This window comes from Nansenia antarctica (assembly GCF_963989245.1).
Source record: "Nansenia antarctica genome assembly, chromosome: 1".
NCBI classification, from domain to species: Eukaryota; Metazoa; Chordata; class Actinopteri; order Argentiniformes; family Microstomatidae; genus Nansenia; species Nansenia antarctica.
Genome location: NC_137674.1, coordinates 110,933,659 through 110,956,158, shown reverse-complemented (window position 1 = coordinate 110,956,158; position 22,500 = coordinate 110,933,659). Strand labels below are relative to the sequence as shown.

General features: G+C 49.2%; 3 protein-coding genes across 3 annotated transcripts in view; 2 read left to right on the top strand and 1 right to left on the bottom strand.

Annotated features, from left to right (window-relative positions):
- Positions 1–10,018, top strand: part of dna2 (DNA replication helicase/nuclease 2) — a gene marked incomplete at both ends in the record, with an annotated part of 25,412 nt that extends 15,394 nt beyond the window's left edge. The window contains 11 exons of the mRNA XM_080529922.1: positions 106–219; positions 744–853; positions 1,484–1,593; positions 1,864–2,088; positions 2,808–3,001; positions 5,210–5,299; positions 5,406–5,619; positions 7,216–7,305; positions 8,387–8,569; positions 9,076–9,231; positions 9,974–10,018. Of these exons, the coding sequence (XP_080386048.1) occupies positions 106–219; positions 744–853; positions 1,484–1,593; positions 1,864–2,088; positions 2,808–3,001; positions 5,210–5,299; positions 5,406–5,619; positions 7,216–7,305; positions 8,387–8,569; positions 9,076–9,231; positions 9,974–10,018 (1,531 nt within the window). The remainder of the gene's footprint in view (positions 1–105; positions 220–743; positions 854–1,483; positions 1,594–1,863; positions 2,089–2,807; positions 3,002–5,209; positions 5,300–5,405; positions 5,620–7,215; positions 7,306–8,386; positions 8,570–9,075; positions 9,232–9,973) is intronic.
- A 1,114-nt stretch (positions 10,019–11,132) lies between these two features.
- On the bottom strand, positions 11,133–17,143 carry pbld (phenazine biosynthesis like protein domain containing). Its single transcript, XM_080543226.1, has 9 exons — positions 17,018–17,143; positions 16,459–16,558; positions 15,388–15,486; positions 14,446–14,555; positions 13,921–13,950; positions 13,516–13,604; positions 12,629–12,804; positions 12,454–12,516; positions 11,133–12,099 (listed from the first exon to the last, which is right to left on the bottom strand). The coding sequence occupies exons 1-9, from the start codon at positions 17,099–17,101 to the stop codon at positions 11,987–11,989; spliced, it is 864 nt and encodes a 287-aa protein (XP_080399352.1). The 5' UTR covers positions 17,102–17,143; the 3' UTR covers positions 11,133–11,986.
- Positions 17,144–17,597: 454 nt separating this feature from the next.
- The window catches only part of hnrnph3 (heterogeneous nuclear ribonucleoprotein H3 (2H9)), a 14,359-nt gene continuing 9,456 nt past the window's right edge, over positions 17,598–22,500 (top strand). The window contains exons 1-3 of the mRNA XM_080542955.1: positions 17,598–17,617; positions 20,662–20,751; positions 22,039–22,194. Of these exons, the coding sequence (XP_080399081.1) occupies positions 20,667–20,751; positions 22,039–22,194 (241 nt within the window). The 5' untranslated portion in view covers positions 17,598–17,617; positions 20,662–20,666. The remainder of the gene's footprint in view (positions 17,618–20,661; positions 20,752–22,038; positions 22,195–22,500) is intronic.

The following is a 22,500-nucleotide window of genomic DNA, read 5'->3' as shown; positions in this document are numbered from 1 at the left end:
CCCCATACTGTCTCTCTGTGTTTTGCCTTTTGGGATGTTTGGTAACACCCCTCCTCCCCTGCCTCCTCCTCCTCCTCTCCCTCTTCCTCCCCCCCCCCTCCCCAGGGACCTCTCCAGGTATTCGGGGGAGGTGTTCCGTCTGGACCAGGACGAGGGCGTGTCGGGCCTCAGCACCCACCTGACCAACCTGGCCTCCCTGATGGACCCCACCCCCGCCAGGTCTGAACCCTGACCCCTGACCCTGACAGGTCTGACCCTGACCCCTGACCCTGCCAGGTCTGACCCTGACCCTGCCAGGTCTGACCCTGACCCCTGACCCTGCTATGTCTGACCCTGACCCCTGACCCTGCTATGTCTGACCCTGACCCCTGACCCTGCTATGTCTGACCCTGACCCCTGACCCTGCCAGGTCTGACCCTGACCCCTAACCCTGCCAGGTCTGACCCTGACCCTGCTAGGTCTCACCGCTGACCCTGATCCCATAGACACAATGACAGAACTACATCTATAGACACAATGACAGAACTACATCTATAGACACAATGACAGAACTACATCTAGAGACACAATGACAGAACTACATATGGATGTCTTTGAATGAGAGACTGAGATTATGGTAATAATGGATATTGATGATGGTGTCCTATGCTCACTCCTGTGTGTGTGTGTCTGTGTGTGTGTGTGTGTGTCCGTGTGTGTCCGTGTGTGTGTGTGTGTGTGTGTGTGTGTGTGTGTCCGTCCAGTGAGCGTCTGAGGGAGCTCATCGTGGACTTCCGCCCCCCCCGGTTCACGGCTACTCTGAGAAGCGTCCTCCCCCCTGACGCCAAGGACACTGTAGCCAACATCCTCAAAGGTGTCTGACCCCCCCCCCCTCCTCCTCCTCTCTCCTCCCCCCTCCCCTCCTCACCCTCTCCTCCTCTCCCCATCTCACCAGTTTTTTAGTTTGAAGAGAGAGAATCAAGTTTTGCACTGACTTTCGATCTTTTGTCAGATTTTGTCAGATGTGTCCCAATGGAAGCATGTCGAGATTGAATAGAAGGGGGCCAAGGATTGACCCTCGGGGAACCCCACATGTCACTTTAATTTTGTCTGACATTAAGTTGCCAATGGAGACATAATAGCTTCTGTCCTGTAGGTAGGATCTAAACCAGTTTAGGGCATAAAATAATAAACAGGGGCATACATTCATACAATGCCGACAAATAAACACATGTTTACACAGCCCAGCTCCAAACACCACGTGTGTGTACGCTCCCAACTGCAGAATCCCTCAAGTATATCTGTCTCATGATCTTCAGCCCAGTTTGAAAGAAAACCTTCTTTCATTCCACTTCGTTTAGACCGCTGGGCAAAATACCTTTTCATTTTTCTTAATCCAGCGTCTTTCTGTGATCAGGGTTAGGGTTAGAGTTAGAGTCAGGGTCAGGGTCAGGGTCAGGGTCAGGGTTGTGGTTGTAATCCCTCTCCCCCCCCCCCCCCCCAGGTCTGAACACGCCCCAAAGGCAGGCCATGAAGAAGGTGCTGCTCTCCCAGGACTACACCCTGATCGTGGGCATGCCTGGCACGGGGAAGACCACCACCATCTGCACCCTGGTACGCTCTGACCCTGACCCCTGACCCTGGTATGACCCTCACCCTGACCCCTGACCCTGACTGACCCTGGTATGACCCTGACCCTGCTATGACCCTAACCCCTGACCCTGGTATGACCCTAACCCCTGACCCTGGTATGACCCTCACCCTGACCCCTGACCCTGACCCTGCTATGACCCTAACCCCTGACCCTGGTATGACCCTAACCCCTGACCCTGGTATGACCCTCACCCTGACCCCTGTACGACCTAACCCCCCCCCCCCCCCCAGGTGAGGATCCTGCACGCCTGTGGTCTCAGCGTGCTGTTGACCAGCTACACCCACTCGGCGGTGGACAACATCCTGTTGAAGCTGAGGCGGTTCCGCGTGGGTTTCCTGCGGCTAGGCCACGCCCACAAGGTGCACCCCGACCTCCGACCCTACACCGAGGAGCATCGCCGTGCCGACGGGGGCGTGGCCAGCCTGCCGCAGCTGGAGGAGCTCTACAACAAGGAGGTGAGGGGGGGGGGGGGTAGTCACGGCAACAAGGAGGTGGGGGGGGGGGTAGTCACGGCAACAAGGAGGTGGGGGGGTAGTCACGGCAACGGCTAGTCCCATGCATACGGACTACCTTTAACCTCACAGCCACTTTACTACTTGAACTATCTATTTTATTACTAGTTGTACTGCTAATTGTATCCCTCTCTCTCTGTCTGTCTCTCTCTCTCTCTCTCTCTGTGTCTCTGTCTCTGTCTCTCTCTGTCTCTCTCTGTCTCTCTCTCTCTCTCTGTCTCTCTCTCTCTCTCTCTTTCTCTCTCTCTCTGTGTCTCTCTCTCTCTCTCTCTCTGTGTCTCTGTCTCTCTCTCTCTCTCTGTCTCTCTGTCTCTCTCTCTCTCTCTCTGTCTCTCTTTCTCTCTCTGTCTCTCTCTCTGTCTCTCTCTCTCTCTCTCTCTCTCTCTCTCTCTCTCTCTCTCTCTCTCTCTCTCTCTCTCTCTCTCTCTCTCTCTCTCTCTCTCTCTCTCTCTCTCTCTCTCTCTCTCTCTCTCTCTCTGTCTTATTTGCCACTTATGTCCTGTACTTTTTTTGCCTTATTGTCTTATTGTCTTGTGCTGCAACGTCAGGAACCGAAGCCTAAGAACTTGACTCTCTTCCACTTATGTAATGTGACGTAACAATGAACCTGTCAGCCAACCGGGCCGCCTGACCTCTGACCTCTCACCTCCCCCGTCCTGTAGCTGGTGGTGGCCACCACCTGTATGGGGGTCAGACACGCCCTGTTCTCCCGCCGGGTGTTCGACCTCTGCATCGTGGACGAGGCGTCTCAGATCAGCCAGCCCGTGTGTCTGGGCCCGCTGCTACGCGCACGCCGCTTCGTCCTGGTGGGAGACCACCAGCAGCTGCCCCCCATCGTCCAGAACGCAGAGGCCAGGTACACACACACACACACACACACACGCACACATGCACACCAGGGTTTCCGTTAACCGGTAATTACCGGTCTTTGTCCGATAAAATCTGTTGAAGTCCGAAATTTTGAAATCTCTTCGGTCAGAATGTCCGGTGAAAATAATTCCCTTTAAGCACAATTTGAATGCAATTTGCTAAAATTAATTTGTCACATATTCTGATTCCTTCTACATTAAAAAAGACGAATATATAGGCTATGTTTTCTTTTATTATTAATGTGTAGACTAGCCTACGCGATGAACAAACAGCGGCAGGGTTGCCAGATGGGATTGACAATGTACAGCCTAACTAGTCCGCTAAATAACCGCTAAACCCAGTAGCCCATTCGGCGGTAACCCCCCCCCATCTGGCAACCCTGTCTCTCAACGGCGCGAGTAGTTTAGTCAGTTAATTTAGTTTGATCTAGTCTAAATAAAACCACTGCAGTGACCGGAGTCAATGTTATTGTTCTGCGTGTTTTGGATGTGCTAGAGCACAGTGAATGACCACCGAGGGCCGTGAGATGCGGCTAGTAAAGGACGCTAGCGGCCATCTCAACCCCGTTCATTGATTGAGCCTGCCGTGCCCGTTCCAGCCCTGAGTCGGGAGAAGTACTACGGGAGTAGTGCGCTACTATCGACAACCTGGGCTACTGGTACCATTAGATTAGGATTGATTAGATTAGGTTGACAATACCACACTACATTTGAGTTTAGGGATATCAATGTTATATATTTGTGTATGTTTTATCTTTATGTATTAAATGTTATAATTGTTCCACATTTGAGACCTGTCTTCCCCCCACTCAGTTATTCAGTCGGTGTCCGATCATTTTAGTTCAATTTAGTCTATCTATAGTGTTAGAGTTTAATTTGTGCCACTAAGTTGAAATGTGGGGTGTGTATCCCCCCGATACATCCTCCTCATTCTCATACTCCCGAGTCCGAGTAAGTATGATTTGACAGGCAGCTAGACTTAATGCCTTCCCAATCAGCGAGACGTGGTTATAGAAATGACGTTGTTTTATTGATAAAAAGGGTAAAACTGGAAAGAGAATATAGAAAACTTACATTACTGTCGTGAAACTATTTAACACACTTCAGTTAACGTAATGTGGAGTCCGTTCATTGATCGATGCAGTCTGTTCCGTTCTCAGTGTGGCGCGCGTTCAGCGCTGGACATAATGGCATAGCGCGCATGCGAATCATGAAAGCCTATATATTATTATATGTATTATATAGCTCGCATCTAATCGTATCGGATGAGAAATAGACATTAAACGGCATATATAGGCTACACAACAGTAATCACCGCGACAAACAGCTATATTATATTTTAATATGATGACCGGAATATCTCACGTTTGTCCGGTAAATTGAAATCTTCCCGGACAAGATGACCGGCGCCAATTTTTTCTAACGGAAACCCTGATGCACACACAGGCTAGGTACACACATACACATGCACACACATGCACACACAGGCCAGGTACACACACACACACAGGCCAGGTACACATGCACACACAGGCCAGGTACACACACACACAGGCCAGGTACACACACACACATGCACACACACAGGCCAGGTACACACATACACACACGCACACACTGGGGCCAGGTGAACACCCACACACACAGAGGCCAGGTGAACACCCACACACACTCACACAGAGGCCAGGTACACACACACACACACACACTGGGGCCAGGTGAACACCCACACACACACACACTGGGGCCAGGTACACACACACACACACACACACACACACACTGGGGCCAGGTGAACACACACACACACACACACTGGGGCCAGGTACACACACACACATACACACACACAGGCCAGGTGAGCACACACACACAGCCACCCACCCCCCTCCCGGGCCGGTCTCACTTTTGGTACTACTAGATCTTCGCGCTGCCTTTGACACTGTAGACCACGACATTCTAATAACCTGTGCAAATAAATACAAATAAATGTGCCTTGCCCAGGTCGTTGGGGATGGATGAGAGCTTGTTCTAACCCCCCCCTCCCTCCCTGCCCCCCCCCCCCCCCCCCCCCAGGTCGTTGGGGATGGATGAGAGCTTGTTCTAACCCCCCCTCCCTCCCTGCCCCCCCCCAGGTCGTTGGGGATGGATGAGAGCTTGTTCTAACCCCCCCCTCCCTCCCTGCCCCCCCCCAGGTCGTTGGGGATGGATGAGAGCTTGTTCAAGCGTCTGGAGCGTCACAGTACTGCCGTGGTCCAGCTCAATGTCCAGTACCGCATGAACAGGTGGGTGGAGCCTCCACCTGTCAATCACACACACACACACACACACACACACACACCTGTCCATCACACACTCTCTCACACACTCCGTCTCCCCCCCCTCCCCCAGAGACATCATGTCCCTCAGTAACGTGTTGATGTACGAGGGGAGGCTGCAGTGTGGGTCGGACCGCACCGCCAGCGCCACCCTGAAGCTGCCCGGCCTGGACGCCGTGCTGGCCCGCCTGGGCCCCCACCTGGACCCACACCTGGACCCACACCCCCCCTGGGTCAACACCGCCCTGCAGCCACACCACCCTGTCTGCTTCCTGGACACGGCACTGGTCAGTACACACACACACACACACACACACACACACACACAGAGGCCAGGTGAACACCCACCCACCCCCACACACACACACTCACACTCACATCCCTGTCGGCTGGACCCAGCTGTTTAAAACTTTTTTATTTTCTGATATATATATTTATTTGTTTTGCTACCCCGGATCAGATCTATCTGTCTGATGTTGAGTGGGTTAGGGGAGATCAGCCAGCTGGATCTGATCCTGGATCAGAGAAAAGAATCCAGATCATTCTGTTCTGAACAGCTGGGCCCTTAGTCCACCCTGCTGGCTGTTCCATGCCAGTGTGTGGTGTCGCTGCCCCCTGCTGGCTGTGTGTGTCCCTGATTTGATATGTTTGTTTGAGAAGGGACAGTGCGAGTTAATGAACAAACTCCATGTACACAAAGCTTGTAAACAAGCCAGATTTTCGCCAAGGCTAGTTTCTATCTGTTGTCCCTTAGAGGATGTTACCTGGAAACATAAAGCTTCTAAAAACATACAAACATTCCATTAAGACAGCAATGACAGTAGTACTGATAATAGCAAATGAATCAGAAAATGTGATATTAGCAATAGCAAAAAAAATACGGGCCATATTGAGGGAAAATACATGTATGCAACAAATCACAATAACGCTTTAATACGTAATATATAATACAAAATATTACAACGTGTAGGTTTTGGTTTGTCACCAGCAATTCCTTTAGTTGTGTTTTAAAGGTGCTAAGCGTGTTTAGGATCACCTGCATACATCTGGGTGTAGATGTTCTGATAGATGTTGGGAAGACTGTCGATAAACAGGGAGAATAGAATTGGTCCAAGGACCGAACCCTGTGGGACACCGACATTACAAAGAAGATTGGGAGATTTTACACTTCCGACAGTGACATGTTGTTGACATTGGATAGGCACGATTTAAACCAGCGTACGGCATCTTTAGAGAAAATATTTTTTGCACGATTTGAATATCGTGCAAAAGTCCATTCATTTCAGTAATTCAACTTAAAGGGTTAAACTTAAATATTATATAGACCCATTGCATTGTACATATGCATGATTATACTTTTCAGAGGGCTGACATTTCTGTATTTAAAATCCTTTTCTTATTGATTTCATGTAATATTAAACATTTCTGAGATATTTAATTTGGGGTTTTCATAAGCTGTAAGCCATAATCATCAAATGTATAACAAATAAAGGCTTTAAATATCTCGCTTTGCAGGTAATGAGTCTATATAATATCTAAGTTTAACCCTTTAAGTTGAATTACTGAAATAAATTACCATAACCCTAACCCTAACCCTTTTGCACGATATTCACATTTTTGGAGTTGCACCTGTAGTTAGCCTAGAAGGACTCAGTGGTCAACGGTATCAAAAGCCCTTTTTAGGTCTAAGAAGACAGCACCCACGTAAGTATGTTTGTCTACCAGACCTTTGACTTTCTCTACCTAATAAATTCATGGCGGTTTCAGTAGAATGATGGGAACCCAAACTGCATTGGATGCAGTCTGTGTGTGTGTGTGTGTGTGTGTGTGTGTGTGTGTGTGTGTGTGGTGCTGCCCCCTGCTGACAGCTTGTGTCCGTGCAGGTCCCGGCCCAGGAGGTGGTGGAGGAGGGCGGAGTCAGCAACCCCACTGAGGCCACGCTGGTCTACCACCTGGTCACGCTGCTGCTGGAGGTACACACACACACACACACACACACACACACACACACACTGTCACATATACACACACACACACACACACACACGCTGGTACACCACCTAGTCACGCTGCTGCTGGAGGTACACACACACACACACACACACACACACACACACACACTGTCACATATACACACACACACACACACACACACACGCTGGTACACCACCTAGTCACGCTGCTGCTGGAGGTACACACACACACACACACACACACACACACATGCTGTCACATACACACACACACACACACACACACACACACACACACTGGTGCTACACTTGGTCACGCTGCTGCTGGAGGTACACACACACACACTGTCACATATATACACACACACACACACACACACACACTGGTGCTACACTTGGTCACGCTGCTGCTGGAGGTACACACACACACACACACACACTCACACACACACACGCACACACACACACACATACACACACACTCTCACACACAGGTCCAGTGACATCGGGGTGAATGTGTGTTACACTAACAGATGTCCCCTCCCCCCAGGCTGAATGTGTGTTACACTAACAGATGTCCCCTCCCCCCAGGCTGAATGTGTGTTACACTAACAGATGTCCCTCCCCAGGCTGAATGTGTGTTACACTAACAGATGTCCCCTCCCCCCAGGCTGAATGTGTGTTACACTAACAGATGTCCCCCCCGCCCCAGGCTGAATGTGTGTTACACTAAAAGATGTCCCTCCCCCCCAGGCTGAATGTGTGTTACACTAACAGATGTCCCCTCCCCAGGCTAAATGTGTGTTACACTAACAGATGTCCCCCCCTAGGCTGAATGTGTGTTACACTAACAGATGTCCCCTCCCCCCAGGCTGAATGTGTGTTACACTAACAGATGTCCCTCCCCAGGCTGAATGTGTGTTACACTAACAGATGTCCCCTCCCCCCCAGGCTGAATGTGTGTTACACTAACAGATGTCCCCTCCCCCCAGGCTGAATGTGTGTTACACTAACAGATGTCCCTCCCCCCCAGGCTGAATGTGTGTTACACTAACAGATGTCCCCCCCCCCCCCCCCCCAGGCTGGCTGCAGGCCCAGTGACATCGGGGTGATAGCTCCGTACAGGCAGCAGCTGAAGTGCATCGCCGCCCTGCTGGTGGGCCAGCGGTACTGCGGCCTGGAGGTGAACACTGTGGACAAGTACCAGGGGAGGGACAAGAGCGTCATCATCGTCTCCTTCGTACGGAGCCACACACAGGGCAACGTGAGTCTGTCTGTCTGTCTGTCTGCATGCAACATGAGTCTGTCTGTCTGTCTGTCTGACACGTCTGTCTGTCTGCAACGTGAGTCTGTCTGTCTGTCTGCAACGTGAGTCTGTCTGTCTGTCTGTCTGCAACATGAGTCTGTCTGTCTGTCTGTCTGACACACCTGTCTGTCTGTCTGCAACGTGAGTCTGTCTGTCTGTCTGTCTGCAACGTGAGTCTGTCTGTCTGTCTGCATGCAACGTGAGTCTGTCTGTCTGTCTGCAACGTGAGTCTGTCTGTCTGTCTGACACACCTGTCTGTCTGTCTGTCTGCAACGTGAGTCTGTCTGTCTGACACACCTGTCTGTCCGTCTGTCTGTCCTGAATGTATAACAGGACACATTTGAACACATTGTGTAAATCAGCTTTTTTTTTGTAATTTCATACATTTTCTATAATGTGCAACTGTGTGTGTGTGTGTGTCTGTGTCTGTGTGTGTGTGTGTGTCTGTGTGTGTGTGTGTGTAGCTGGGGGAGCTTCTGAAGGACTGGCGGAGGCTGAACGTTGCCATCACCAGGGCCAAACACAAGCTGCTGATGCTAGGCCACGCCCCCTCCCTGAGGCGCTACGCCCCATTGGACAAACTCCTGACACACCTCCAGCAGGAGGGCATGATATCCTTTATAAGCACGCTCATAACACCTCATAACAAGGCTTATAACACCTTAACACCTTATAACCACGCTCATAACACCTTATAACAAGGCTTATAACACCGTAACACCTTATAACAAGGCTTATAACACCTTATAACAAGGCTTATAACACCGTAACACCTTATAACAAGGCTTATAACACCGTAACACCTTATAACAAGGCTTATAACACCTTATAACAAGGCTTATAACCACATTTTATAACACCTTATAACAAGGCTTATAACACCTTATAACAAGGCTTATAACCATGTTTTATAACACCTTATAACAAGGCTTATAACCATGTTTTTAACACCTTATAACAAGGCTTCTAACTACGCTTATGGTTTAACAAGGTTTATAACATCCTCTACCAAGGTTTATAACAAGGCTTTATAACCTCAACAAGGCTTATAACCATGTGTTGTTATAGGTCTTTACATACTTATAAGACTTGATCTATGATATTATTGGATGGTTTCACAGATGAGGCTTAAGTCTAGTCCTGGACTCAATCACACTTTACCTGTCAGATCTCCAGTGAAGATGCTTGTCAGTCTGGGCCTAAGCCTGGTGTGTGTCACCAGCCATTATGATTATACTTAATATACTGTGAGTGTGTGTACAGATATATGGTGTGTGTGTGTGTGTGTGTGTGTGTGTGTGTGTGTGTGTGTATATACACAGGTATAGTGTGTTTATCTTAACCCTGGTCCACATCTCCCAGCTGCCCCCTGGCGCCCATGAGGCATTACCCATCATGCATCTGTGACCATTCCACAGAGACCATTCCACAGAGACCATTCCACAGCATTGCATCATCCAACCGTGGTAGAGGAAGATAACAGCAGCCATACCAGTGTGAACTGGTCAACCACTGGGACCAGTCCAGACCTCAGTTACCCTTCCGTTACCCCCCTTACCTGTTACCTCACATCCGTTCCTCAGCCTGTGAAGTTCATCCCTCATTACAACTTATACCTGTTGTACCTCCGTTGGCTGCGTAACCATGTCTACTGTAGCCATAGAAACAGAGCTGTATATTTATGATTATGGGTTAGGTCATATTTATGACCTCTGTTCATCTTTTGAGTTCGATCCTCACAGAGACTGATGCGTGACGAGCTCACTGATTACCTGTCTGATTACCTTTGAGCAGAAGGTCTTTGCCTGCCTGTCTGCCTTTTTATATTGTTTACAATTTACTAATTTTGTATGTCAATAAATAGTTTTAATAATGAGGTTCTTTTTTCTTCTTCTTCTTCTGTCTGTCTTGGTGCTGTTGAACATCCAGACCTCCCTGGAGGAGAGGAGCAGCGGTCCCAGAGCCGAGCCTTGTGGTGCCTCCACAAAATGGCGTCTGTCAGGGAGATCAGATTAAACCCAGACAGAAGTTCCTCTCGTCTCTGTAACTATAACAACCAGCACGCTAAAGCTGAGGTGATCAAGGATAGAGACAGCTGCTCTCAGATGAGCATTTAGTCAATTAGGCTTCGTTCACACGGCAGGTCTTGATGCTCAATTCCGATTTTTTACACAGATCCGATTTTTTTGCTTGGCAGTTCACATTACTTTTAAAATGTGACCTATATTTCACCTACATTGACTCCCGTGTGAACATTCCACGACTCTGAACAGACCCGCATGTGCAGGACAATAACAATGACGTCAGGATGTCACGCGCAGCGCACTGTTTACGGAAGTAACCATGGATAATAATAATAATACATTAGACTTATATAGCGCTTTTCTAGACACTCAAAGACACTTTACAAACGGAAAAGATTGAGTAGTAAAATAAAAAGAAACAATAAAAGAAAGTATAGGGGTCTAATTCATTTTTAGATTACTAAATCTAAATCTCTTTGTAGGATACCGGTCTACTCTGTATACGGCAAGTATATCTAGATTTATGATATATAATATATATGATAACATGATAACATATAGTTTAGGAGTTCAGGTGAGTTAAACCACATCACTGTTCATCTGTGCCATACTGCCATTTAGCCAACACTTAATTCCGTATTAACATTGTAAGTTTGTAAGATACAGTCTACATAACTTATGTTCAAAGCTTTTTATTTTAACATTTTAAAGCTAACTCAGCGATGACAAAACAACAAAACAATGGCAACAAAAAAGGACCTTTACTAGACTTCCCCTTTTCAGAGGTTTTGCAGAAGTGTTGTTTATATTCTAGTATTCAGCCTCGGAGGATACTTCCCCAAATCACAGAGGCAGTGGCAGACTCAGGCTGTTTGAAGGGCAGGGGGGGCGAAAAGAAAAAAAGGGCACCTACTGCACAACATGGGACCCCATCAGTGCACATGGTCAAGTTTAGACCATTGGAAGGGCAGCCAATAGGGCACATCCTCTAATTTTGCCACTCAAAAGGGCACTTTAGTGCGACATTTTTCAACTGTGGGTCACATGGTCAAGTTTAGACCATTGGAGGGGCACCAATAGGGCACGTCCTCTCATTTTCGACACTCAAAAGGGCATTTTTGCCACTCAAAAGGGCACTTAAGCGCGACGTTTTTCACCTGTGGGGGCACTAGGAGGGGCGGTCGCCCCCCCCTGCCCCCCCCCTGAGTCCGCCAGTGCCCAGAGGTAACTTTAGATGAAGATTTACGGTAAATGTTCACCTCAGTGTTGTACACACAAACACAAATAATACTAAAAGCTGAGCATCTCGACTTCAGTGTCAGTGTTCCCTGGCTCTTGATTGGTCGGTTCGCTACAGGGTGAGCGTTCCCTTCAGGATGACGACGGCGCAGCCGATGATGTTCACCCTCCCATCGTCCCTCAGCTCCAGCTGCAGCTCCCCGCCGCGAGCAGAGCACTGATAGGCTGGCAGACAGGAAGAACACGTCAGAGGCAGCTCTGATTGGCTGGCAGACAGGAGGAACACGTCAGAGGCAGCTCTGATTGGCTGGCAGACAGGAAGAACACGTCAGAGGCAGCTCTGATTGGCTGGCAGACAGGAAGAACACGTCAGAGGCAGCTCTGATTGGCTGGCAGACAGGAAGAACACGTCAGAGACAGCTCTGATTGGCTGGCAGACAGGAGTAACGTCATCTATACATTCATTCTGTTTTATAAGTCGTCAGATCTCAACTTCTGAGATGTGTGTCTTTGTTCCGGTCAGATATAATGAAATTAAAACATGTAGCAGTTGAAAACATGCTGTAGTCATGTGATTACCCAGCATCTTCTTCTTGCCCAGCTTCTCTGACCAATAGCCTGCCAGCACCGTGTGGGCGGAGCCTGCAGGGAGAAAACAACATGGATGCTTTTGTCTGCTTTTAACGTCTCTGAGATGGAATATTTCTGTATATTCCACTATTTTCATATCCTTATGAAGATAACAAACACACACCTGTGACGGGGTCCTCTGGGATGCCGTTCCAGGGGGCGAAGTATCGTGAGTAGAAGTCGTAGCCCGGCTGGCTGTCTGGAGCTCCCAGCATGGTGACGATCAGGCCCCTCACCCTCCCACTGGCCTCGCTGGAGAGAAGAGAGGCCTGGTCGGGCTGGAGGCTGGTCAACACTGACCTAACAACAACAACAACAACAGGCTGGTCAACAATGACCTAACAACAACAACAGGCCCCTAGCCCCCAGCCCCTAGCCTAGCCGGTGTCTGCCTCTAGCCCCGCCCCTAGCCCAGGTGTCGCAGGTGTCTGCCTCTAGCCCCGCCCCTAGCCCAGGTGCACCTGTCGCAGGTGTCTCCCTCTAGCCCCGCCCCTAGCCCAGGTGTACCTGTCGCAGGTGTCTGCCTCTAGCCCCGCCCCTAGCCCAGGTGTACCTGTCGCAGGTGTCTCCCTCTAGCCCCGCCCCTAGCCCTATCCCCGCCCCTAGCGCCGCCCCTAGCCTAGCTGGTGTCTGCCTCTAGCCCCGCCCCTAGCCCAGGTGTACCTGTCGCAGGTGTCTCCCTCTAGCCCCGCCCCTAGCCCTATCCCCGCCCCTAGCGCCGCCCCTAGCCCGGGTGTACCTGTCGCAGGTGTCTGCCTCTAGCCCCGCCCCTAGCCCTAGCCCCGCCCCTAGCCCAGGTGTACCAGTTGCAGGTGTCTGCCTCTAGCCCCGCCCCTAGCCCAGGTGTACCTGTCGCAGGTGTCTGCCTCTAGCCTAGCCCCGCCCCTAGCCCTGCCCCTAGCCCTGCCCCTAGCCCCGCCCCTAGCCCAGGTGTACCTGTCGCAGGTGTCTGCCTCTAGCCTAGCCCCGCCCCTAGCCCTGCCCCTAGCCCCGCCCCTAGCCCAGGTGTACCTGTCGCAGGTGTCTGCCAGACGCAGCAGCAGCTTCTTGGTGGTGCTGCAGAGACACACATCCTGAACTGGCAGATCCCCTACAGCTGCCTACACACACACACACACACACACACACCACACACACACCACACACCACACACCACACACACACACACACACACATACACACACACCACACACCACACACCACACACACAACACACACACACACACACACACACACACACACACACACCACACACACACACACACACACACACACACACACACACACACACACCACACACACACGATGATGATGATGATGATGATGATGATGATGATAATGATAATGATAATAATATAAAACATTTGTGTGTAACCCTAACCCATGTTATGTTTATACCAAATCTTGGTGACTTACTTTGATGATGTCTTTGAATTCATCTGAGCCCTGAGGATTTCAATACGATATTAATACTGGTTACATATTAATAACATGTTGAACTGACATTTATACCATTAATATAACATAATAATATTACTAACATGTTGAACTGACGTTTATACCATTAATATAACATAATAATATTAATAACATGTTAAACTGACGTTTATACCATTAATATAACATAATAATATTAATTTTAAAAAAATATACCAGAAATGTGGCTCAGGGGGAGGGCCCTACATAGAGTCTCTTACCTGATTGGCTGGTTTGTTCAGGGGGAGGGCCCTACATAGAGTCTCTTACCTGATTGGCTGGTTTGTTCAGGGGGAGGCCCTACATAGACTCTCTTACCTGATTGGCTGGCTTGTTCAGGGGGAGGGCCTATATAGACTCTCTTACCTGATTGGCTGGCTTGTTCAGAGGGAAGTCCATGATGATAGACTCTCTTACCTGATTGGCTGGTTTGTTCAGGGGGAGGGCTTACATAGACTCTCTTACCTGATTGGCTGGCTTGTTCAGAGGGAAGTCCATGATGATAGAGTCTCCCTGCTGCCGGACGTACAGCTCTCCACTCAGAGTCTCAAACACCACTGTCTGGTTCATGTTCTCTGACAGAGGAGAAAAGAGCGGGAGGAGGAGGAGAGGGGGAGGAGAGGAGGAGAGGAGGGGAGAGGAGAGGAGGAGAGGAGGGGAGAGGAGAGGAGGGGAGGAGGGGAGGAGAGGAGGAGAGGAGGGGAGGAGGGGAGAGGAGAGGAGGGGAGGAGAGTAGGAGAGGAGGGGAGGAGGGGAGGGGAGATGACACAGTCGTTACAAACCTCCACAGAGAGGGAGTCTCATGTACTGTATGGAGGGGAGGCTGGTGGAGGTAGAAATCAGAGGACGGGCTCTTCATAACGCATGGAACAGACATGACACCGCTCCTCATTCTGTGTAATGCATGACAATGATCTCTACCTCTGCCAGCCTCCCCTGGTAGATACATAGAGAGGTAGAGAGGTAGAGAGAGAGAGAAGTAGAGGTAGAGAGAGAGGTAGAGGGGTAGAGAGGTAGAGATAAAGAGGTACAGGTAGAGAGAGAGATAAAGAGGTAGAGGTAGAGAGATAAAGAGGTAGAGATAAAGAGATAGAGAGAGAGATAAAGAGGTAGAGATAGAGGTAGAGATAAAGAGGTAGAGATAAAGAGGTAGAGAGGTAGAGAGAGAGAGATAAAGAGGTAGAGAGATAAAGAGGTAGAAGGTAGAGGTAGAGAGATAAAGAGGTAGAGATAAAGAGGTACAGATAGAGAGAGAGAGATAAAGAGGTACAGGTAGAGAGAGAGAGATAAAGAGGTAGAGATAAAGAGGTAGAGAGATAAAGAGGTACAGGTAGAGAGAGAGATAAAGAGGTAGAGAGGTAGAGATAAAGAGGTAGAGAGATAAAGAGGTAGATCTGTGGTTCTTACGTTGCTGGTAGAAGAGCACGGCGGCGGAGGCCAGGGTGGCGTGGCCACACAGAGGCACCTCATTGGTCGGAGAGAACCACCGCAGACGGAAACGACTTCCTGGACAAACAACAACACTCAGTATTCTACCTCCCCCAGCCTCCCCTGGTGTTCTACCTCCCCCAGCCTCCCCTGGAGTTCTACCTCCCCCAGCCTCCCCTGGTGTTCTACCTCCCCCAGCCTCCCCTGGTGTTCTACCTCCCCCAGCCTCCCCTGGTGTTCTACCTCCCCCAGCCTCCCCTGGTGTTCTGCCTCCCCCAGCCTCCCCTGGTGTTCTACCTCCCCCAGCCTCCCCTGGTGTTCTACCTCCCCCAGCCTCCCCTGGTGTTCTACCTCCCCCAGCCTCCCCTGGTGTTCTGCCTCCCCTGGTGTTCTACCGCCCCAAGCCTCCCCTGGTGTTCTACCTCCTCCAGCCTCCCCTGGTGTTCTACCTCCCCCAGCCTCCCCTGGTGTTCTGCCTCCCCTGGTGTTCTACCTCCCCCAGCCTCCCCTGGTGTTCTACCTCCCCCCAGCCTCCCCTGGTGTTCTACCTCCCCCAGCCTCCCCTGGTGTTCTACCTCCCCCAGCCTCCCCTGGTGTTCTACCTCCCCCAGCCTCCCCTGGTGTTCTGCCTCCCCCAGCCTCCCCTGGTGTTCTACCTCCCCCAGCCTCCCCTGGTGTTCTACCTCCCCCAGCCTCCCCTGGTGTTCTACCTCCCCCAGCCTCCCCTGGTGTTCTACCTCCCCCAGCCTCCCCTGGAGTTCTACCTCCCCCAGCCTCCCCTGGTGTTCTACCTCCCCCAGCCTCCCCTGGTGTTCTACCTCCCCCAGCCTCCCCTGGTGTTCTGCCTCCCCCAGCCTCCCCTGGTGTTCTACCTCCCCCAGCCTCCCCTGGTGTTCTACCTCCCCCAGCCTCCCCTGGTGTTCTACCTCCCCCAGCCTCCCCTGGTGTTCTACCTCCCCCAGCCTCCCCTGGTGTTCTACCTCCCCCAGCCTCCCCTGGTGTTCTACCTCCCCCAGCCTCCCCTGGTGTTCTACCTCCCCCAGCCTCTACCTGAGCTGAAGGTGTCTGCTGGGTGCAGCTTGATGATGAAGGCCGTCTCTGAGAGGTTCATCTCTGCTGCGATCCTCTGATACACCTCCTCCCTCAGCTCCTACACACACACACGCACACACACACACACACACACACGCACACACACACACACACACACACACACACACACACAGACAGACGCACACACACACACACACACACACACACACACACACACACACACACATACACACACACACACACACACACACACACACACAGACAGACGCACACACACACACACACACACACACACACACACACACACACACACACACACTCATGTTATTCCCCAGTTGGGAACTGAAAGTGTCCTGAACTTCACTACTCAGCAACTAATTCACTGCAGTTAATTAACGTTATGTGAGCAATGTGAACATGACGTACTATATTAACAAGCTCATTTAAGTTATTTAAAAAAAACTACACATAGGGGTTTAACAGGCGGTTAGGGTTAAGGTTCTGGGGTTAGAGGGTTGAGGTTAAGGTTAGGCCTGGGGTGCAGAGAGGAGCTTACATGAGCCAGCGGGCAGACGGCGGCAGGGTTCCCTCTGAAGGGCAGGTTGGTGAAGGCATCAACCGTGAACACTGAGATCTCCATGTTCTGCCTCTGAGACAAGCCTACCACCTAAATGAATGTACACTGTTTCATGACACTGTGTGCCGCTTCAAATGGACTTTAAACCCAGGGACTCGACTCAACAGAACCGGTCTAAACCGCCTGGATTTCTGTCTCTCATCATCGGCTTGCTTTCCTTTTCCTTCATCTGCTACCAGACAGATTGCCACGGAAAGGGAAACGCTGAGTTTCTGTCTCGGTGAAGACTCAAGATCTCCACAGTTAAAGCCAAGCTGATCAGCGGCGTTGAGGAAGAGGAGACAAGGAAGGAAGGAAGGAAGGAAGGAAAGAAGGAAGGAAACAACCATAGACTATTATTGGGATACAGCCGCCCCCGGCAACCGTTGTTTCTCGCGATACTATCTGCCTGGCATCGTTAGGTCTCGCGATACTATCTGCCCGGCGTCGTTGTTTTCTCGCGATACTACCTACCTGACTTCGTCGTTTCTCGCGATACTACCTGGGAGCCGTCACCTGAGCAACGGACAGGAGACGAGGGTGAGGAGAACATCTTTCATTTTTATTATCATTATTATTTCTCAAGGACATTCGAGTGACATTGGACATCGGTGTTCAATACAATATCCTAGTTTGGTTACGGAGGCGTTTCATCAGTTAGCTGCTCTGGCTAACGTTAGCTAACACATTTGACCGATGTCTAGCCTAGGGCTGCGTTCGTAGATTCGCTCTGGAACTCCTATCAGCACTCAGGGAAGGCCTCTCGTCCAATCAAATGACTCGGTCGCTTTATGACGTTGAACCCAGTGTGCGCTCCGGCGCTCTCAGAGCGAATGTCCGAACGTAGCCCCCTAGCTAGCTGTCCTGTTAGCTCCCTGTGCTAGCTCTGGCTAACAACAGAGATGGGAGATAGAATGAACAGCTAATTCTGACATAGTAATGAGCTGCCAAACTAACTTAGCTAGCTAAGCTATTCAGCAGGTAAAGGGTTAGACTATTGTACCACATCATTACCTCTGATAGTCTCTACCACACAAGCTGAAGCTGGCTGTCATCTTCTGCTGTCAGCTAACATACTACCAGTGATGAGGGGTGTGTGTGTGTGTGTGTCTGTGTATGTGTTGTCAGGGTGTGTGTGTGTGTGTGTGTGTGTGTGTGTGTGTCTGTGTGTGTCTGTGTATGTGTTGTCAGAGTGTGTGTGTGTGTGTGTGTGTGTGTGTGTGTGTGTGTGTGTGTGTGTGCGTGTGTGTGTGTGTGTGTGTGCGTGTGTGTGTGTGTATGTGTGTGTGTGTGTGTATATGTTCTCAGGGTGTGTGTCTGTGTGTGTGTGTGTGTGTATATGTTCTCAGGGTGTGTGTGTGTTGTCAGGGTGTGTGTGTATGTGTGTTGTCAGGGTGTGTGTGTGTGTGTGTGTTGTCAGGGTGTGTGTGTGTGTTGTCAGGGTGTGTGTGTGTGTGTGTTATCAGGGTGTGTGTGTGTGTGTGTGTTGTCAGGGTGTGTGTGTGTGTGTGTGTTGTCAGGGTGTGTGTGTGTGTGTTGTCAGGGTGTGTGTCTGTGTGTGTGTATTAGGGATGGACGGTTTCCAATTATTGAAACCGAAAAACCGTCAAAGACTAAAACCGCGGTTTTCCGGTTAACCGAAAAACGACCGAAAAACGAAAAAAAAAAAAAAAAAAAAAAGAGAGCGACAATTTCAAATAATTGAGCCCTACTGCTACAATACACTCATGTCGAACACCATTAAAACACCGTAAGCACAGTCGCAACACATTTAGGCTACTTAGTTTCACAAATATAAGTGGAAAGGCAGACTTTTGTAAGCTACACCATACATGAAAACACATGAACACTTAACACACCAGCTCCGCTGATCCAGGGTGCACGCCTGCACGGAAGATCATCTCTTGGAACAGCGTCTTCATTGAATGAACTGCTTTCTCAATATCTTGGTTCTTAGACAAAGTTTCAGCTGCTGCTCAATGTATTGAAATATTTGAATACTGCTCAATAATCACTGAAATATTAGACTTAGAATTATGCAGTGAACATACTTAAAGCTTTTCATAAAAACCACATGCCGCGAGACTGACTCGTCCTGAACTGTCGTAAGTCAATCAACAAAGAATGCCCCATCAAAATAAAAGTGCCCATGGTAGAGCTGTCAAAATAGAGCTTTCAAAATAAATGTACTAATACAGATAGAGATAAATACAGAACTACCTTTGCGTCACTAAGTGACCGCGTATCTTCTGAGACATGCGTTCTGTCATCACTTTCAGTAGCGCCTTCACACACAGTGGTGCTGTGCACAAACACTCTTGATCCGTATAGCTCTTGTTTTATTATATTGTGGTTTAGTAAATACTGCACTTGGAGTTACATTCAATGCATGATTTGTGCTATAGAACATAAATAAAGTTTGATTGATTGATATCAAATCAAATCACATTTTATTTCTATAGCGCATTTCTCACAAAAGTGACCCAATGCGCTTTACAGAGAGCAGCGAAAATTATCTTATTAAATGTAAGCGACTAATTGTAAAAAAATCCTTCCCTATCTACCAATAACTGAAGGCAACTATCTTTCCCATAGAGTGATTCGTTACCCTTAAATATAATCCCAATTAGATATTAATCCTCAGTTATTCTTCACAACTGACCAAACCTCTCACTCATTGCGCGGCAGATTCAGACTGTATCATTGTTATTTTCACACACGACAAACATGTGACATGTTCCAGTTTTATTCTTTGAACAACATAGGGAAAAAAAAAATAAAATAAAAAAAAATATCCGGTTTCAGACGGTTTTGATAAAAAACCGTTTCTATTTTTATAAACCCCGGTTTTCGGTTTAACCGAAAAACCGTCCATCCCTAGTGTGTATATGTTGTCAGGGTGTGTGTGTGTGTGTTGTCAGGGTGTGTGTGTTAGGGTGTGTGTGTGTGTTGTCAGGGTGTGTGTGTGTGTGTGTGTGTGTTATCAGGGTGTGTGTGTGTGTGTGTTGTCAGGGTGTGTGTGTGTGTGTGTTGTCAGGGTGTGTGTGTGTTGTCAGGGTGTGTGTGTGTTATCAGGGTGTGTGTGTGTGTGTGTGTTGTCAGGGTGTATGTTCTCAGGGTGTGTGTGTGTGTGTGTGTGTGTGTGTGTGTGTTGTCAGGGTGTGTGTGTATGTTCTCAGGGTGTGTGTCACTGTGTGTGTGTGTGTGTGTTGTCAGGGTGTATGTTCTCAGGGTGTGTGTGTGTGTGTGTTCTCAGTGTGTGTGTGTGTGTGTCTATGTGTTCTCAGTGTGTGTGTATGTGTTGTCTGTGTGTGTGTGTGTGTTCTCAGAGTGTCTGTGTGTGTGTGTTTCCAGTGTGTGTGTGTTCTCAGTGTGTGTGTCTATATGTTCTCTGTGTGTGTGTGTGTGTGTGTGTGTGTGTGTGTGTGTGTGTGTGTTGCAGGGAGCATGGCAGGGAGCATGGCAGTCAGTGATGAGGGGTGTGTGTGTGTGTGTGAGTGTGTGAGTGTGTGTGTGTGTGTGTGTGTGTGTTCTCAGGGTATGTGTCTATCTGTTCTCAGTGTGTGTGTGTGTGTGTGTTCCAGGGAGCATGGCAGCAGATGAGGGGTACGTGGTGCGGATCAGAGGCCTGCCGTGGTCCTGCACCCAGGAGGAGGTGGCCAGCTTCTTCTCTGGTGAGTCACTGTGATACACACACACACACACACACACACACACACACACACACACACACACACCCTGACAACACACACACTAGCTGCTTCATAACACACTAGCTGCTTCATAACACACACTAGCTGCTTCATAACACACACTAGCTGCTTCATAACACACACTGGCTGCTTCATAACACACACTGGCTGCTTCATAACACACACTAGCTGCTTCATAACACACACTAGCTGCTTCATAACACACACTGGCTGCTTCATAACACACACTGGCTGCTTCATAACACACACTAGCTGCTTCATAACACACACTAGCTGCTTCATAACACACACTAGCTGCTTCATAACACACACTAGCTGCTTCATAACACACACTGGCTGCTTCATAACACACACTAGCTGCTTCATAACACACACTGGCTGCTTCATAACACACACTAGCTGCTTCATAACACACACTAGCTGCTTCATAACACACACTGGCTGCTTCATAACACACACTAGCTGCTTCATAACACACACTAGCTGCTTCATAACACACACTAGCTGCTTCATAACACACACTGGCTGCTTCATAACACACACTAGCTGCTTCATAACACACACTGGCTGCTTCATAACACACACTGGCTGCTTCATAACACACACTAGCTGCTTCATAACACACACTGGCTGCTTCATAACACACTGGCTGCTTCATAACACGCACTAGCTGCTTCATAACACACTGGCTGCTTCATAACACGCACTAGCTGCTTCATAACACACACTAGCTGCTTCATAACACGCACTAGCTGCTTCATAACACACACTAGCTGCTTCATAACACACACTGGCTGCTTCATAACACACACTAGCTGCTTCATAACACACTAGCTGCTTCATAACACACACTAGCTGCTTCATAACACACTAGCTGCTTCATAACACACACTAGCTGCTTCATAACACACACTAGCTGCTTCATAACACACTAGCTGCTTCATAACACGCACTAGCTGCTTCATAACACACACTAGCTGCTTCATAACACACACTAGCTGCTTCATAACACACACTAGCTGCTTCATAACACACTAGCTGCTTCATAACACACACTAGCTGCTTCATAACACACTGGCTGCTTCATAACACACACTAGCTGCTTCATAACACACACTAGCTGCTTCATAACACTCACTAGCTGCTTCATAACACACACTAGCTGCTTCATAACACGCACTGGCTGCCATTCACAGTGTGGATGTTACAGCAGCCAGCCAATCACAGCGGCCTGTGTGTCTCTTGCAGATTGTGACATCGTGGGGGAAGTGAACGGCGTGTGTTTCACCTTCTCCAAGGAGGGGAGGCCCAGCGGAGAAGCCTTCGTGGAGCTGAAGACGTCTGACGACTTTAAGAACGCCATCGCCAAGGACCGCAAATACATGGGCCACCGCTACATAGAAGGTACTGCCTTATACATGGACCATGGCTCTATAGAAGGTACTGCCTTATACATGGACCATGGCTCTATAGAAGGTACTGTCTTATACATGGACCATGGCTCTATAGAAGGTGTCTTATACATGGACCATGGCTCTATAGAAGGTGTCTTATACATGGACCATGGCTCTATAGAAGGTGTCTTATACATGGACCATGGCTCTATAGAAGGTGTCTTATACATGGCTCTATAGAATGTGTAGCCCAACTCAAACTTCAAACTACTGGTTTCCTGGGAGATTCTGAACGGTGTAATAACAGTGTAATAAT